Source organism: Antechinus flavipes, chromosome 2, assembly GCF_016432865.1.
Source record: "Antechinus flavipes isolate AdamAnt ecotype Samford, QLD, Australia chromosome 2, AdamAnt_v2, whole genome shotgun sequence".
Lineage (NCBI taxonomy): Eukaryota > Metazoa > Chordata > Mammalia > Dasyuromorphia > Dasyuridae > Antechinus > Antechinus flavipes.
Genome location: NC_067399.1, coordinates 390,455,989 through 390,472,021, shown reverse-complemented (window position 1 = coordinate 390,472,021; position 16,033 = coordinate 390,455,989). Strand labels below are relative to the sequence as shown.

At 37.3% G+C, this 16,033-nt stretch overlaps 2 protein-coding genes across 2 annotated transcripts; both read right to left on the bottom strand.

Moving 5' to 3' along the window:
- Window positions 1–504: 504 nt before the first annotated feature.
- On the bottom strand, window positions 505–6,058 carry LOC127546732 (protocadherin gamma-B3-like). Its single transcript, XM_051973700.1, has 2 exons — window positions 3,956–6,058; window positions 505–597 (listed from the first exon to the last, which is right to left on the bottom strand). Exons 1-2 carry the CDS (start codon window positions 6,056–6,058, stop codon window positions 505–507), a joined length of 2,196 nt encoding a protein of 731 aa, XP_051829660.1.
- A 3,480-nt stretch (window positions 6,059–9,538) lies between these two features.
- On the bottom strand, window positions 9,539–15,191 carry LOC127546731 (protocadherin gamma-A4-like). The gene is made up of 2 exons (XM_051973699.1): window positions 12,839–15,191; window positions 9,539–9,555 (listed from the first exon to the last, which is right to left on the bottom strand). Exons 1-2 carry the CDS (start codon window positions 15,189–15,191, stop codon window positions 9,539–9,541), a joined length of 2,370 nt encoding a protein of 789 aa, XP_051829659.1.
- Window positions 15,192–16,033: the final 842 nt, after the last annotated feature.

Sequence of the window (16,033 nt, the reverse complement as noted above, 5' to 3'; positions counted from 1 at the left end):
AAGCTCAACATCTATCAAACACTGCGCGCTCTGGGCGCAGAGCTCTTCTCTGTCTATTCTGTCTGCTGTGACTAAGCTGCCGCTTCTGACATTCAATGCAAAAGGCTGAGTCCTACCTCGAGATACGATGCGAGCTCCGCGTTCCAGTAACTCCCGCGGCTCCAGCCCCAAGTCCTTAGCGATGTCGCCCACGAAAGAGCCTTTCTTCATCTCCTCGGACACTGAGTAGATGATTTTCCTGGCCTCCGACTCCCAAAGCGTCGCCAGGACAAAGTAAAGCAAAATTACTTGCCTTCTGCAGTTCCCGAGCTTCAGTCCATCCGCCATCGTTGCAGCGCGGCTGAATTGTTTCGTGTATTCTGCCTAGAATACTATGTCCCAAATAACCGTGGGTTCCTTAGAGTTGAGGCAATCAGCGTTAATCAGTGGATTTCTGAATTCAGAGGATTCAGGGGTTGAATTTCCGAGCAACCTCTTCTGTTTTACGTCTGATTTGCTGGTGTGTTAGAAGATGAAAGGCGGGGATAGATAGTCCTGCTGGATCTTTGGATATGCTTCTCTCCTTGATTGGTGAACAGCGGCGCCCAGAGTCTCACACTGTTACCACACCATCAAGTAAAGGAAATTGTTCAAAATCTATGTTCTTTAAAAATCCTTTATTTCTTTTAAATATAATTGAAAACAATATCTTAGTTATGTCTTTTCCAAAATGCAGCGATGATACAAAAGACATCGTCATTATTTGTAGCTATTCTCTCCTGAAAACACTCTTAACCTTTCTTTCAGTTAAACCAATTTGACAATGAGTGGTTTCAGATTTCTTTTCAATGACTTAGATAAAGGCAAAATATGATAGTATAATTATCAGATTTTCAGATTCATATCTGGAGAAACACCTAATCTGATCTAGGACAGACTATCAAAAGACCTTTACAGAACTGAGGCATTGAGTTGAACCTAAAAATGTAAAAGTCAATAAGGACATCTGAAAAGTCTTACTATTGATTCAATAAATCAGCTTTACAAGTACAAGATGGTTGATGGCATGATTAGATAGCAGTCTAAAAAAAATCTGGGTTTCTTGCAAGTTGGGGATATATACATATATATGTATGCATATATGTGTATGTGTATATCTACATTCATATAAACTCAATATGAGGTGGCTGTGTATGATGTGACAGCCAAAATAATCAATGCAATTTTGGGCTTCATTAAGAGAAGCATTTCTGGCAAGAAGGAAATGATGATTCTTCTGTTATCTTCACTGCTCAGACCTGTAACATTGTGTTCAGTTCTTGGCGTCATGATTTAGGAAGGATATTGATAAGCTTCAGAATGTTCAGAGGAGCAGCTAAGTGGAATAGCCTGGAGTCAGGATTTAAATCCAGTCTTAGACACTTAATAGTTGTGTGACCCTGGGCAAGTCACTGTCTCCTGTTTTCCTCAGTTTTCTCATCTGTAAAATGAGCTGAAGAAGGAAATGACAAACCACTCTAATATCTGCCAAGAAAACCGCAAATAGAGTCATGAAGAGTCAGGCAGCACAACTGGGATGCTGAAGTCTAGGCTCAGTTGAAATAATTGGAGATTGTATCCCGGAGAAGAAAAACCTCAGGAAAGCATGAACGATATTTTAAAGTATTTGCAAGACTGCACTATAAAGAGGAGATCATATTTATTCCGATTAGCTCCAGATGACAGAAACCAAGGCAATTGGTGGAAGAAGCAAAGATATAAAATTTGGGTAGAAGTGTATTTCTTCCTCAGTGGAGAGCTGAGACACAGGCTGGATCACCACTTGTAAAATATGTTGTAGTTGGGATTCCTTCTTGAATATAAGTTGGACTAGTTGGCTACTGGGTTTTTTCCAACTCTAAAATTTACTATTCTGTGATTATTTTATTTTCTTCTTTCATTTCCTTATTATTCATCCTGAGATGAAATAGGAACAGGAATTTCCCATGTAAAATCAACTCCTTCCCCCAATATTCTCTTGAAATATGAATTTATGTTACATAGAATCAGACATCCCCCCTGCCCCTCACGAAGTGGGCATTGTTTTTTTCCTCAGATTTTCATATTATCCTCTGATCTAATTTGAGAAAAATCTCAACATCATTTGCTATTTAAAACAGATGCAGAAATGAGGAAGAATCACATTTGATCCTCACAACAACCCTGTGAAGTAGGTACTATTATTTTCCATTTTACAGTTGAGGAAATTAAGCCAATGTGCCCCAAATTTGCTCCAAATCACAAAACTAGTAAATACTAGCGTTAAATTTGAACTCAAATCTTCTTGATTTTAGAACTAGCACTTTATCCATCTCGAGAGTAGTTGCCACTGTATTGTATTATGTGATACTTGTATATTGTAATGTAGATGCCCTCTTTATCTTGGATCATAAATACAACCTCAGTTCTTTGAACATGCTGTTTTCCTTGTTTAGCTTGTATATTCTCATGTCCCTTTTTGTATTCCATATCCCTTAAAATTTGAAAGTATTACAAAGCTTTCTCCTTCCAAAAATCAGGTATTTTCCAAAAGAAGAAAGCAATCTTGAGGGTTTTTTTTTAAACTTTAGTAATTGTGACAAAATAGTGTCAAAATTTTTGTAATTAAGAGAATTAATAGCTACATTATGTTTGCTAAGCTAGAGGATATAAAATATGACTTAGAAAATCACAGTATATAACCAATAGAGTAGAATGCATCAATGATCTATATATTTCTACACCACATTAACTTGAGACCTGAGAAAATTAAATATATAAAATGTAATATAATACATGCAAATAACATATAAAGAATAGTTCATATTTCCCAGACATTCAGACTTCATTATCTCCATGTTATTCAACTTCAACAGCATGTCAATAACTTCAATATTCCCAACAATATCTGTTCAAAAGAAAAGTTTTAACTAGGACATGAATAAATACGATACCTTTTCCTTAAACTGTCCTGAAAATATTTGATTAAAAATTCATTGGTAGAGGAAAGTTTGCAATTCCAAGCAATAAATGGGGGTGTTGGTAAGATTTGTAATAATTTAAAAGTATTAAGTATTTAAAAATTCAAGGCAAGAACTTTGGAAAACAATATGTATTTTTTATCTTGATGGAAGTCTAATTCGTACATATGCTGGAAAAAGTAAAACTTTAGGATATAAAGAGAATGCTCTGATTTTTCAAAATTATTTGTTATTTTGCCACCAAAAAATACATAAGCCAACACTTCAAGGACTTGTGATTTTCTGGTTGTGTGTGTTCTTCCCATCCCAGAAGCTAGAAACTCCTTTAAGACTTAATAAATAATATGTGGAAAGTTGTTGTGGTAAAACAATTAATTATACAAGAGCGGAGCCAGAGAGGAGATTCTTTGAATTTAAGTAGGCTTATCTTCTAAAACTACAAATATTGACCATACTTCAAACCTTCCAGTTTGCTGGGAGTAGTAAGAGATTGTGTTTCTAAAAATAACTTTCAAGAACCTAATAGTATGTTAATGGAAGAATCAGAATATACTATGTTATAAGTGGAAGCTGGTAGGTAATAGACGTTTTTCTTAGAACAAGTAAGATTACACTATTTGCATTTTTAAAAACTAGATAATTGACATGAAACATTAACATTAGAAAGAGTGAATGAAGAAACTCACGTGAGAAGAGATAACCAAGTCAGAGATGACCTTTGTATTTTCATCACCGGTATTGAAGACCAAGGGTGGGTCATTAGAGAGTAAATCTTGCAGGGGAGCCACTTCCCCAGTCAGTTTAAGAAAATTATATTCCACTTTTCCAACTTCCGAAGCAGCACATAGATTATAAGAATATGGTAAAGTCCCCTCACTGTAGTTTGCGGGGAGATTCAGACCAGTCTTAGAACAAAGATCCACCTGAAAACAGGAATTTGATGACCTTCTTAATCGAAGGGCAATGGCTAGTGTTACCGTGATGAGGAATAACACGGAGATGAGCGCTAAAGCTATTACCAAGTAAAACTGTAGCTCAGACTGAGAGTCTAAGGCAATCTTGTTTTCTTCCTTCATTTCCGGCAGCGCCTCTTGTAGGTTATCTGCAAAGACCAAGTGCAGAGCCACAGTGGCCGACAGAGGAGGCTGGCCAGCATCCTGCACAGAGACCAGAAGGCGGTGCCGGACAGACTCTCGGTCAGTCAAAGCCCTCGCACTCCTGATTTCGCCTGTGCGCAGACCTAGGCTGAAGAGTCCAGGATCTGTGGCCTGTATAACGCGGTAAGCCAGCCAAGCGTTGTGTCCCGAGTCTGCGTCCACGGCCACTATTTTGGTCACTAGATAACCGGGCTCAGCAGAGCGAGGGACCATGTCGAAGAGGGCCGATCTGTCTGGTCCCAGAACAGGGTAAAGGATATTTGGGGCATTGTCATTCCTGTCCACGATGAACACCCGTACAGTGACGTTGGCATTGAGAGCTGGAGAGCCAGCATCCTGGGCTTGTAAAGTTAACTCGAAGGTATGGACTTGCTCATAATCGAAAGAGCGCTGAGCAAAAATATGCCCATTGTGATTATTGACAGAAACGTAAGATGATAACTGTTGAGGTTCCAGGTCGCTGTTGACGATGGAATACAACACTCTGCCGTTTTCCTCTAGGTCTAAGTCAGTGGCTGAGACACACGCGATAGATACTCCGGAGGGGTTATTCTCGGGGACGTAAACTACATAAGAAGGTTGGAGGAAAACTGGGGGATTGTCATTGACGTCTGTAATTTGCAAGGTGAGAATTTTGCTGGTGGACAGGGGTGGGTTTCCCTTGTCTGTGGCGATTAGAGTAATGTTATACTCTGGGATCTCTTCACGGTCCAAGGAACCATCCGTAACTAGTTTATACAAGTTGTTGCTAGAAGAGGATATTTTAAATGGGACGTTATCTTTTACACGACAGAGTACTTCACCATTTATCCCTGAATCTGGATCAAGTGTTTTGATCAGGGCTACAACGGTTCCAGGCATGGAGTTTTCAGGTATATGATTGGATACTGAAGCAAAGGTCACCTCGGGGGCATTGTCATTCTCATCTAGAATTTCTATTTGAATTTTACAGTGAGCAGTATGACCTCCTCCATCTTTTGCTTCTACTCCAATAGTGTAACCTTCTCCTTTTTCAAAATCGAGTACTTCTTCAGTTGATATTTTTCCACTTTTAGCATCCAATCTGAACAGGTGTTTCGGTGTCTCCACTGTGCTGATAGAGTAAGTGATTTCCGCATTGTTTCCTTCATCTTGGTCCGTAGCTGTCACTTGAAGCACAGAGGACCCAGGGGGCAGGTTCTCCCTCAAACTGATTCTGTAGACATCCTGGCTGAAGACTGGCCAGTTATCATTGACGTCAGTGACGTTGATCCTAATTTCTACTGTACTACTTCGAACCGGGACTCCGCTGTCTACAGACGTCAGAACCAAGTGATAGGAGCTCTGCTTTTCCCTGTCCAGTGATTTTTCCAATACTAATTCTGCATATTTGCTGCCATCCGGATTTTCCTTTGGCAGTAAGGAGAAATGGGAATCCGGACTTAGAAAATACTGCAGTAGTGAATTCACACCTACATCTGGGTCCTGAGGAGTTTCCAGTGCAAACGTTACCCCAGGCAGCGCTATCTCGCTGATTTCCAAGTCAATTATATTTCTACTGAATCGCGGAGGATTGTCGTTAATATCATCGATCACGATAGTTATACGGAAAAAGTTCAAAGGATTTTCAGCCACCATTTCAAATTCCAGAGTACACACTAGTTTCCTCCCGCAGATCTCTTCCCTGTCTATTCTGTTGCTGACCAGTAAGTCCCCGTTCTCTTCACTTACTCTAAAGTATTCCCTCTCTGCACTCACCCGCAGCTTCCGAGCCGGCAAGTCACGGACCTCCAGCCCCAGATCCTTAGCTAGATGCCCCACGACCGATCCTTTCGCCATCTCCTCTGGAATCGAGTAGGTGATGTGTTCGGAAAATACCCGATAGAACAAAGAGGCCAGTAACAGAAACAAGATCCGGTCCCCCTGCTCAGTGATCCTTCTCATTTTTCAGCTTCTTAGTTCGTGCTGATTCTTCAGTCCCTGAAAAGCCTTGCTTCAAATACTTACTGAAATGTAAAATGTCTTGAGGGTCTGTTATCTGTGGGAATGAATCAATATATTCCGGGGCAGAATCTATGAAGGAACGAGTCCGAGTCTTTTCTGGAATCGAATCCTTGTGACTGCAGAAAATAGCTTTAAAGGAAGCTCCAGGGTATCTCATCTAGATTTCTGACTTGGTATTGGCCGACAGCGGCGCCCTGTGTCTGTTCAAAGAACTCCAGCAAGTCACTGATGAATAAAGTTTCTTTTGAGCCTAATGCGGTTCAAAGAATGCAGGGTTTGGAATCAGAAAAGGCCTGCGTTGAAATTTTGCTTTTGTTTTATTAGCTACAGGAAAGTCATAGAATGCTAGCTCACCATCTTATAAATTTAGATTTGGAAGGGTTCTAACAGATAACATTACCTAGCCCAATCCTCTGTCTTTACAGATTAAGAATTGAAACCTAAAGAGATTTAAATGGCTTGTCTATGTCATGCAGCTAGCAAATGACAGACTGGGATCTGAATGCAGGTCTTCTGAATCCAAACATACCGTTCTTTCTATTGAATCATGTTGCCTTTAATCACAATAAATAAAATAATGCATATATTTGGGATTGGACCTGTGATTTCATTGGTATAGGTTGTAGAAACTAGGTAAGGAAATATTCTCTAACAAGGCAAGTCTTCATCTTTTTTGCAACTTATGATCTTAGAGAGTTGCTTAGAGCACTGGAAAGTTAAATGATCTGTTCGAGGTCACTAGCCAGGATGCCTCTCTCTCTCTCTCTCTCTCTATATATATATATATTATTCTTAGTAAATCTTTATGTGATGTTTGGAAGTGCTACTTTCAGCGATTTTGGAGATTTCCCCCCATCACTTTGTAAAATTTCCTTTTTCTCAATGAATTTGTTTCAGTAAATTTTAGATTGATGTATTTGTTTGAAAATAACTTTGTTCCTATTTTCATTCATTTCATTTATATAATGTAAGTTAGGTTTTTGTCAGGTGTAGTTTATTTCCTTATTTTATTCATCCTTTCATTCAAACACTTGCTAAATTCTTATTACATAAAATACAAAATTTTCTAGTTGATTACTATTTCTCTTTGTGTCGTTTATATAACACTTCTTAATCAATGCTTCGATAATCTTTAAGATTAACAATATGATAGCTCCTTCTAATAGCATATGTTGTCATACAATTTTTTTACCATGTGATTTTCATCCATTTCTTTCTCTTTGCCAGAGCCTCCAGAAAGGTTTTAAACAAAATGGCTATTTTTTTTTTTTTTTTTTTTTTTGCTTTGGATCCTTTTTGCAGCAGAACAAAAACCGGTCTATCTGTTGTCTCTTCATCTCACTAAATCATTGATCCATCGTTTTCTAAGCTTAAGTTTTGTTTTTTTTTTTTCTGGTGTTTTTCATGCTATTTCTTATTGGCAAATTGTCATTAGTAACATGTTATATCCTTCTTGACCCACTAGATGTCAACTGCACACGTTTATTTCTTGTATATTCAGGTTTTTTTTTTCCAATTTTTTCTAAATCATTCACTACACAATTTTCCAGAATTTCCACAATATAATTCTTAAACAGTTCTGCTTCCAGTAAAGTATCCTTCTCCAATGACTCCTTTTTAGATATGTGTTTTGATGTATCAAATCAAGGGCTGCCCATCCAAATTCATTCCATAGCCTGGACAATGTGCATTCTATATTCATTTTCCTCATGTAGAGTTAGATCAAAGTCTTTTTGGTAATTGTCCAACTCATGATTACAAAAATCCTACACCAACATTTCATTGTGGTATGAAGATTATTCCGGATTATTAAAGGTTTTAATAATGGAGTCAAGATTACGGAAGATTCTATCAAGTTAGAAAGACTTTGAATGTGATCCTAGGAATGGACCATATCTATTGCCTGAGAACCAATCAAGTTAAATAAAGTAACTTATAACCACAAAGTGATGAATTCTTTATATCTATCTGGGAAACAATGGAAAGTAAAAGTGGCTTTTTGTCTTGGGTAGGCTTCCTTTTGTTTCTTCAATGACTTGTAGAGTACCAGGAAAAGGATGCAGAGATGTTGAGAATTGATCTTCCGTTTATAGATCATCTGCAAATATTGATTTAACTCTCCAAGCTGAAAAATTGAGATTTCAGTACAATGACCAAAATGCTGATAATATTGAACATCAATATTGAAACTTTCATTACGTATGAGACCAGAAGACAAAAAGTGGAAAGAATGTATGTCTCGCTTTTGAAGAATAAATAAAAGTTATGGAAGTTGGAGTCATATTATATTCAAAGACATAAAAATAATCTCAAAGAATATTTAATCACTTCACTCAAAGTGAGAATCAGAGAAAAGATCGCCATACATGTAACTGTAACTTTCGCACCTACATCTGTTGCATAGGATGAATTCATATTGAAACATTTTATAAAAGATTTAACAAGATTCTTCAAATCTAGGGAAACTATATTTGGTGACTTAAGTGCAAAGAACTGCATAGGAAAAAATGGCAAAAAGGGAGCATGTGGTCCTCGATTAAGAAACCACAGAGACCAAATGATTGCAAATTACCCACAATATTTAAGCCTACATATGAATACTTTCTCTAAGGAGAAAGTGCGTGATGTAGATATATATTGAGAAATAATTGTGGTACTAAAAAGAGCATCATTAAAATGCAAAAAGATTTAGAGTCAAAAAGCATTAAACATAATAACTGCTTAACATTTAAAAAGCTGACAATCTTAAAATGTAGAAAATGATTACCTATTTATGTGGAAATGATTTCAGAATAATCTAAAAAAGCAATTAGACCGATTTTTAGGGAAAAAAGTCACAACCAACACGAAATTAGAAGAAACATTAAGATGAAATGAAAAATCTTTTATGTCATTGCAATAACTAAAATCTGACATGTTAAAATAAGTTATTGGTGTTGAAAATAAAAAAATGGATAAAGACAAAAACAGAGTAGAATTGTCATCATTTTGAAAAAGAAATTCAACCTATGTAAAACAATGTAGCAATCAGGAAACCACTAGAATGCATAATCTGGTTCAATAAGTAAATATCTTATCTCTTTTCCAAGCAAAAATACATGGCAGCCAATACCATCAAAATTTCTTCCACTTAAGATTAATGCAGATAATCAACGAAGAAGAATGAAAAACCAGAAGACTACACTAGAACAATTAACTTATGTTGTTGCCTTAGTATCCCAAAACTTAACTTTGACTTATTCAGATAGATAAAAGCATTGCAAACTGACAAACTCTCCAGAGGTACTCACATCCTCCAAGAAATGCAACGTGATATTAGTTACTGAAATTTTTTTAAAGACATACATTTCTTAAATAGCAACAATGCTATATAAAATAAATCAATGACTGGTCATTATAATTCAATTCATAACCATAGTACTACCACAGATAAGACCCTGTTAGGAGACGGGAACACAAAGACAAAAGTGAAACATCTCCTGATATTAAGTAATTTATATTCTTCCAGGGAGATTACATATCATAAAAAATTATGATGATTGTAATGAATCATTGGTTAAAAGAATTGTTCCTAAAAATCACAAAGATGTATTAAAGAATTTCTGTATGGAATATTTCAGTTCATGATAGCAGCAAATCTCTGGAGCATACTAATTTGGAATTCAGAATTTCGTTATGGAGTAAGAAAAAAACAAGAAATTAATATATACAATGACTAAAACAATGTATATGGAAGGAATAATAAGAGAAATCAAATCCTCTGTAACTACAATGACCAAGCTTTATAGTAGGATAGAAATAAAGAAACAAAACCTCAATCATTCTTAAGAGAGATAAAGGACTAAGGATGAAGAATGTAACAAACTGTCAGATTGTGGAGCCTCTGTTGTCCCCTTTGACAGAGACTAAAGGAGGATCGACTTCTAAAGAAACAGGATTTAAATTTTTCATCATTAGGGAAAAACTCTTGTTCAACACCTGTGTGTCTATTCATGATATCTCATGAGTATCTTTTAGTATTTCATGAGGCTCATGAGAGCCTCTCCTTTAAGTCAGGACAAAATCTAAATAGTGTCCATTGCAGAGAGGGCCCTTCTTTAGTCAATGACAGAGTATGCTAGGGTTCCTATTCTTGATCTTGCTTAGTTTTTGCTCAGCTGTTTCTTCTTTTAGAAATCTTTGTTTTTAGAGAAGACCTATTGGATGGGGAAGGACAAGAGGTACATTCAGAAATGGATGTGATGTAAAAAACAAAAGCCATCAATAAAAAATAAATTCGTATGAAACAAATTAAAACAAAGAATTTTGAATATTTCCCCATACATGCTTCTTAAATTCAAGATATACAAATACCCAAAGATAATAGAAGTATTTCCTAAAAATAAAATGAATTCTTTCAAAAAATATAAGAGAATAATATTCACATAATCAAAGAACCTCGATTTGAAAGGATCTTCAGAGATTAGATATTCAATTTATAACCTCCCTCCCCCAAAAAAGAAGAGCTTCTGCAATATCAAATAAATCATTATCCAGACTTTGCTTGAAGACTTGGACTGAGTGATGATCTTTTAATTTAGCCCATTCGACTTCTGGAGAGCTTTTTCTTAACATCAAGCATGAATCTGCCTCTGTACAATATTGCTTTAACACTTGTTGCTCCTAGGCGAACCCTATGGGATCAACCAGAATATGTCTAATATATTTTTCTATGTGACAACTCTTCAAGAACATTTAAAAATGGAATTAATCTGATTGAGCTGTTTTTTGTTGGAATCATGATGATTTTTTTTCGCTTGAAAAAAAGTTCACTAACCACTCTCTTATTCACAGGTTCTAGGATTTTTCAAGGAATTGAAATCAAGCTAAATAAATAGCCTGTGGTCAACATACACGGACATCATCTCTCCCCCATACTCCTGACAATGTAAACATTTATCTGTTTTCAGTCCTGGAGTATCATTTCCATTTTCGATGACCTTTCAGCAATTAACTCTGCTAGTTTTTCATTACCCTTCGATATAATTCATCTCTATTGTTTTTATTCTGTACGAAGAGTATTGTCCTTGGCAAAGAAACAAAATAAGAGATGAGCAGTTCTGCTTTCCATCATTGTTGTCACTGTCATCACCACCACCACCATTATCACATCCGCCAAAAGAGATAGTCTTGTCTCTTCGATCCTTTTTTCCTTCCATTATGCCTTTTTAAAAAAATAAAATAACCCCCCCTTTTCTTGAACTCTTTAATATTTTTTTTACTGATTTCAAATAATTCAGAGCTTTGCTGCTCTTAACAAATTCTTACAGAACTTTGCCTAGTATTCCCCCCCATCATTACCTATCCCTGCTTCTTTTCCCTCTATATTCTTTAAAACCACGTAGGCTTGAAAACAAAAATAAACAAGCAGATTTCTCTATAAGTTCCCTGAATAAGCATATTGATTATTGTCAGACAACACCTCCTTTTTTACTTTTTCTAAAAATTGTATCTCTTTTTGTCTTCAGAATTTCATTCTTAAGAATTTCTGATTTCCCACTTAGAATTGTAGTCCACAGAATTAAAAGTGAAAAGCAAATTCAAATGATATAGTTCACTTTAAATGCAGGATTCTAAAAATATGTACAAACATTAATATAGTATTTTATTTTTAATTGAATAGTGTTTCCAATAACAATGGTCTTGTAACCATTGCTTTCATTATTTCAAGATAAAGTGATTTAATAAGATGTTAAACTAACATTCTGACAAATAATTTTATTTGAAGCTGGAAAGAGCATTGGATCTCTCACTATATTTAGCTCCATCACAAACTGTTTATATTTGAAAGGAAATTTAATCTGATATGGAAGTCAGGATATTTAGAGCTGGACATGACTTCAAAGACAAAATGTTATTTTCAAGGGGGGAAAAGTGAGATGGAAAGAAAGAAAAATGAAAGAATTGGATCTGACCTCGTTCCAATTTTTCTTTCCATAACAGTCACATATTTTCACTGTTTTTGTCAACATGAATTAAGATGCAGTCATATTTATTGTTTTCCAGATGATAAAACTCTAAAAATGATAATGATGAGTATGATTATTGTTATAATGTTTCAAGGTATATAAATACATTACTTCATATGTTCTTCACAAGTATCTTTAAGGAGGAATATTCCTTTAGGGGTATATACAAAATGTAGTATAATATGTATTTTACATCTGAAAAAACTAAAGTTTAGTAAGTTTCGTGGTTACACATTTAGTAGGCATGAGAAATTTGATTTGAACGCGGGTCTCTCCTCACTACAAATCTGGCACAATTATTTTCCACTTTGACACTGCTTCTTAGTTAAAACATCAAAACATCAAACTAGATTTAAGAATATTTCAACGAATTGGAAAGTTTAACAAAAACTAATTATTGCTATGCAACAGTGCCAACTTTGTGCGCTATCAAACTCCTTGAGCCTAAAAGTGTTCAGGCAGAATTTGTATATAGTTCAAATAGGGATAATTCAAAAGAGACTCCTGCATTGCTAAATTACTTCTAAAGTTTTAAATTATTTTTCTAAAATATCATTAATAAATGTAGAATTGAAAAATCATACTTAATGTATACGAACTAACAGGTCCAGAACAAATTTATCAGGAAAAGACAAACTTACCTGAATAAATGAATGATCTTCTTTACAAAAAACTGACTCATCAGATATTAATAGAGTCTCCTTTTTCTCACAGTTCTGCTGCATGGTTAATGTATTTGCATAATTAGGCTGAGTAAACATCATCTGGCTTTTCTTAGAGTCTGTGGTGAGGGATACCTCGTGAGAATATGACTGCAGGAAAGCTCGTACTCCATCTATGCCCACAAACTCTGAGGCAGGGATATGCTGAAAATGTCCACTAGTGGATTTCAGTATTTTAGAGGTTTGCCATTGGTACAATTTCTGGGCCAATAAAATGATGATGAAGAAAAAGAAGAGGCAGGACACTGAAGCCACTGCGATAACCAGATAGAATGTGAGATCAGAGTCTTTGGGAGGCTCTGACGATGCCAGACTGTTGAGATCAGAAAGGACTTCAGGAATAGTGTCGGCCACCACTACTGTGACACTGACTGTGGCAGAGAGAGGAGGCTCTCCATTGTCCACCACTATCACTACAAGATTCTGCTTGAGGGCATCTTTGTCCACAAAGGCTCGTGCTGTCCTGATCTCACCACTGTGCAGGCCAACGGAGAAGAGCCCAGGTTCTGTTGCCTTGATCAGGCGGTAGGACAGCCAGGCATTCTGGCCAGAATCTCCATCAACTGCCACCACCTTGGTCACTAGATAGCCTGGATCTGCAGATCGAGGAGCCAGTTCCACTCCTGTAGAACCATCCAAAGGGAAGACAGGATACAAAATTTCTGGGGAGTTATCATTTTGATCCAGGATGAACAGAGTCAGAGACACGTTGCTGCTGAGAGGAGGGTCTCCAGAATCCTTGGCTGTCACTATTAGCTTCAGTTCTCGGAACTGTTCATAATCGAAGGAACGCAGAGCATAGAGGATGCCAGTTTCAGAGTTAATAGAAACATAGGAAGAGAGAGATGCACCAAGTACTGTGTCATCCACAATAGAGTAAGTAACATGACTATTTTCCTCGATATCAGGGTCTCGGGCAGTGAGAGAGTAAATTGAAGTTCCTCTAGGATTGTTCTCCATGACATAAACTGAATAGAATGTCAGGACAAAGGTCGGGGGGTTGTCATTGATGTCTTCTATATGCAGGGAGATGTGAGTGTCAGTGGATAAAGGGGGACTCCCTCCATCTGTGGCTGTCACGGTGACGTTGTACATGGAGACTTGTTCCCGATCCAGCGCCTTATCGGTCACTAAACTATAATAATTTTCATAGGACTCTTCAAGTTTGAAAGGGAGGTCTTCTAGAATGGAACATGTGACCTGGCCATTTTCTCCAGAATCTCTGTCGTGCACATTGAAAAGTGCAATCACCGACCCAGCAGGAGAATTTTCAGAGATTGACCTGGTAACGGAGGTGATGGTGATATCAGGAGCATTATCATTCACATCCAGTACTTTGATGAGAACCTTGGCTCTGTCCTGAAGTCCAGGACCATCACGAACTTCTATATCTATATCATAGAAACTAGATTCTTCATAATCTAGATTTTCCAATACTGTTATAGCCCCGGTCAAAGAGTTTAATCTGAATATTTGAGAAGTTTTTTGGGTTATTTTCCTGAAAAAATAAGTCATTTTCCCGTTGATTCCCTCATCTGGATCAGTGGCGTTCACTGTGAGCAGCCACGTTCCCAAAGGCACATCCTCAGGAACACTCACACTATACAAGGACTGAGTAAAAACTGGAGCATTGTCATTGGCATCAAGGACCGTCACATGAATGTGCACAGTGCCAGAGCGAACCGGATCTCCCCCATCTGAGGCTGTGAGAGTTAGATGGTGAATAGGCTCCTCCTCTCGGTCCAATGTCCGTTCCAACACCAGTTCCGGGTACTTGGCCTCGTCTGTTCCTCTCTGCACATGCAGAGAAAAGTGATGGTTGGGGCTCAGCTGGTAGTTCTGGAGGGAATTCATCCCAACATCCGGATCGAAAGCCTCAGGAAGAAGAAACCTTGTTCCTGACACTTCCTTTTCAATTATTTTTATTTCTGTTTCCTTTGTCTCAAATCGGGGGGGATTATCATTAACATCAGTTATTTCCACTTCTACGCCATAAATTTTCACTTTGTCTTCTATCAAAATCTCTATGTTAACAGTGCACACGGGTGCTCTCCCACACAGGTCCTCCCTATCTATTCTGTCTGCCGTGACTAAGCTGCCGCTTCTGACATTCAGGGCGAAATGCTGCATCTTACCTTTCGAAATTATGCGGGCTCTACCCTCTGACAGTGCCCGAGGTTCCAATCCCAGGTCTTTCGAGATGTCGCCCACGAAAAAGCCCTTCTCCATTTCCTCGGGGATCGAGTAGCGGATCTTTCCGAAACCGGCGTCCCACAGCGTTCCCAGAAGAAAGCAAAACAGGACTCCCCCACGGCAGTTCTGCCGTATCCTCCGAACCGCCATTACTTTCTCGCTAAGAAATTTTCTCTTCAGCTTCTGTATGGATGAACTCTTGTATTTCCTGAGTCTCAAAGAATAACATTAACCAGAATCCTAAAGCCAAATAGCTTGTTTCCTTGGTTTCTGTACAGCTTCTGAAGGTGTGCAAGCTTCTGGGGATCTATGTAGTTTGAACCGCAGAGGGCTGGGCGGGGGATCTATCAGGCTGCTTTTCTCATTTTTCTCCCTGGTTGGTCAACAGCGGCGCCCAGAGTCCTAACTAATTATTACACAATCTCTAAGTAAAAGTTGCACAATTTTTACAAAAGGTTTTTATTCCTGATATTTCTCTTTTCTTCGAAACAAATCATATCTTGTAACTTCATTTGTTATTTCACGAAAGACTTGTTGATAGTGTCTACACACATAACACATATATGTGTGTGACTCTATACATATATGTATATATGTGTATCTCTCTTTCTCTTGTCTATGTCTCTCTCTCTGTTAATTAGGTGAGTGATGCTAATGTCACGTTTCTATTTTTATTAAACTGTCTTACTCCACCACTTTTCTATTCCACCACACACAATAATATTCCTGCAAAAGAGATTTCTAGGAGGTGAAGCTCAAGATCATTATACTTCATGAACTAGAGAATGATTGACTTTCATCAATGAGTTTTTGACTTCTACCAAACGAATGCTACTAAGTTTTGAGTCGCACAACTAAAATGGAGACATTTTTATTATTATGTATGTGTCCATGTTGTAGATTCGGCAAACTATCTTTTCTTATGTTTAATGAAAACAATATTTACAATACGCTACAATCCCGAGCACTTTAGGATATGTATATGTATACAG

Coding starts and splice junctions, on each gene's coding strand:
- LOC127546732 (XM_051973700.1), bottom strand. CDS start 6,058: ATGAGAAGGATCACTGAGCAGGGGGACCGGATCTTGTTTCTGTTACTG. Junction 598..3,955: donor CCGTGTTATTCCTCATCACG/GTAACACTAGCC, acceptor GTGTGGTAACAG/TGTGAGACTCTGGGCGCCGC.
- LOC127546731 (XM_051973699.1), bottom strand. CDS start 15,191: ATGGCGGTTCGGAGGATACGGCAGAACTGCCGTGGGGGAGTCCTGTTT.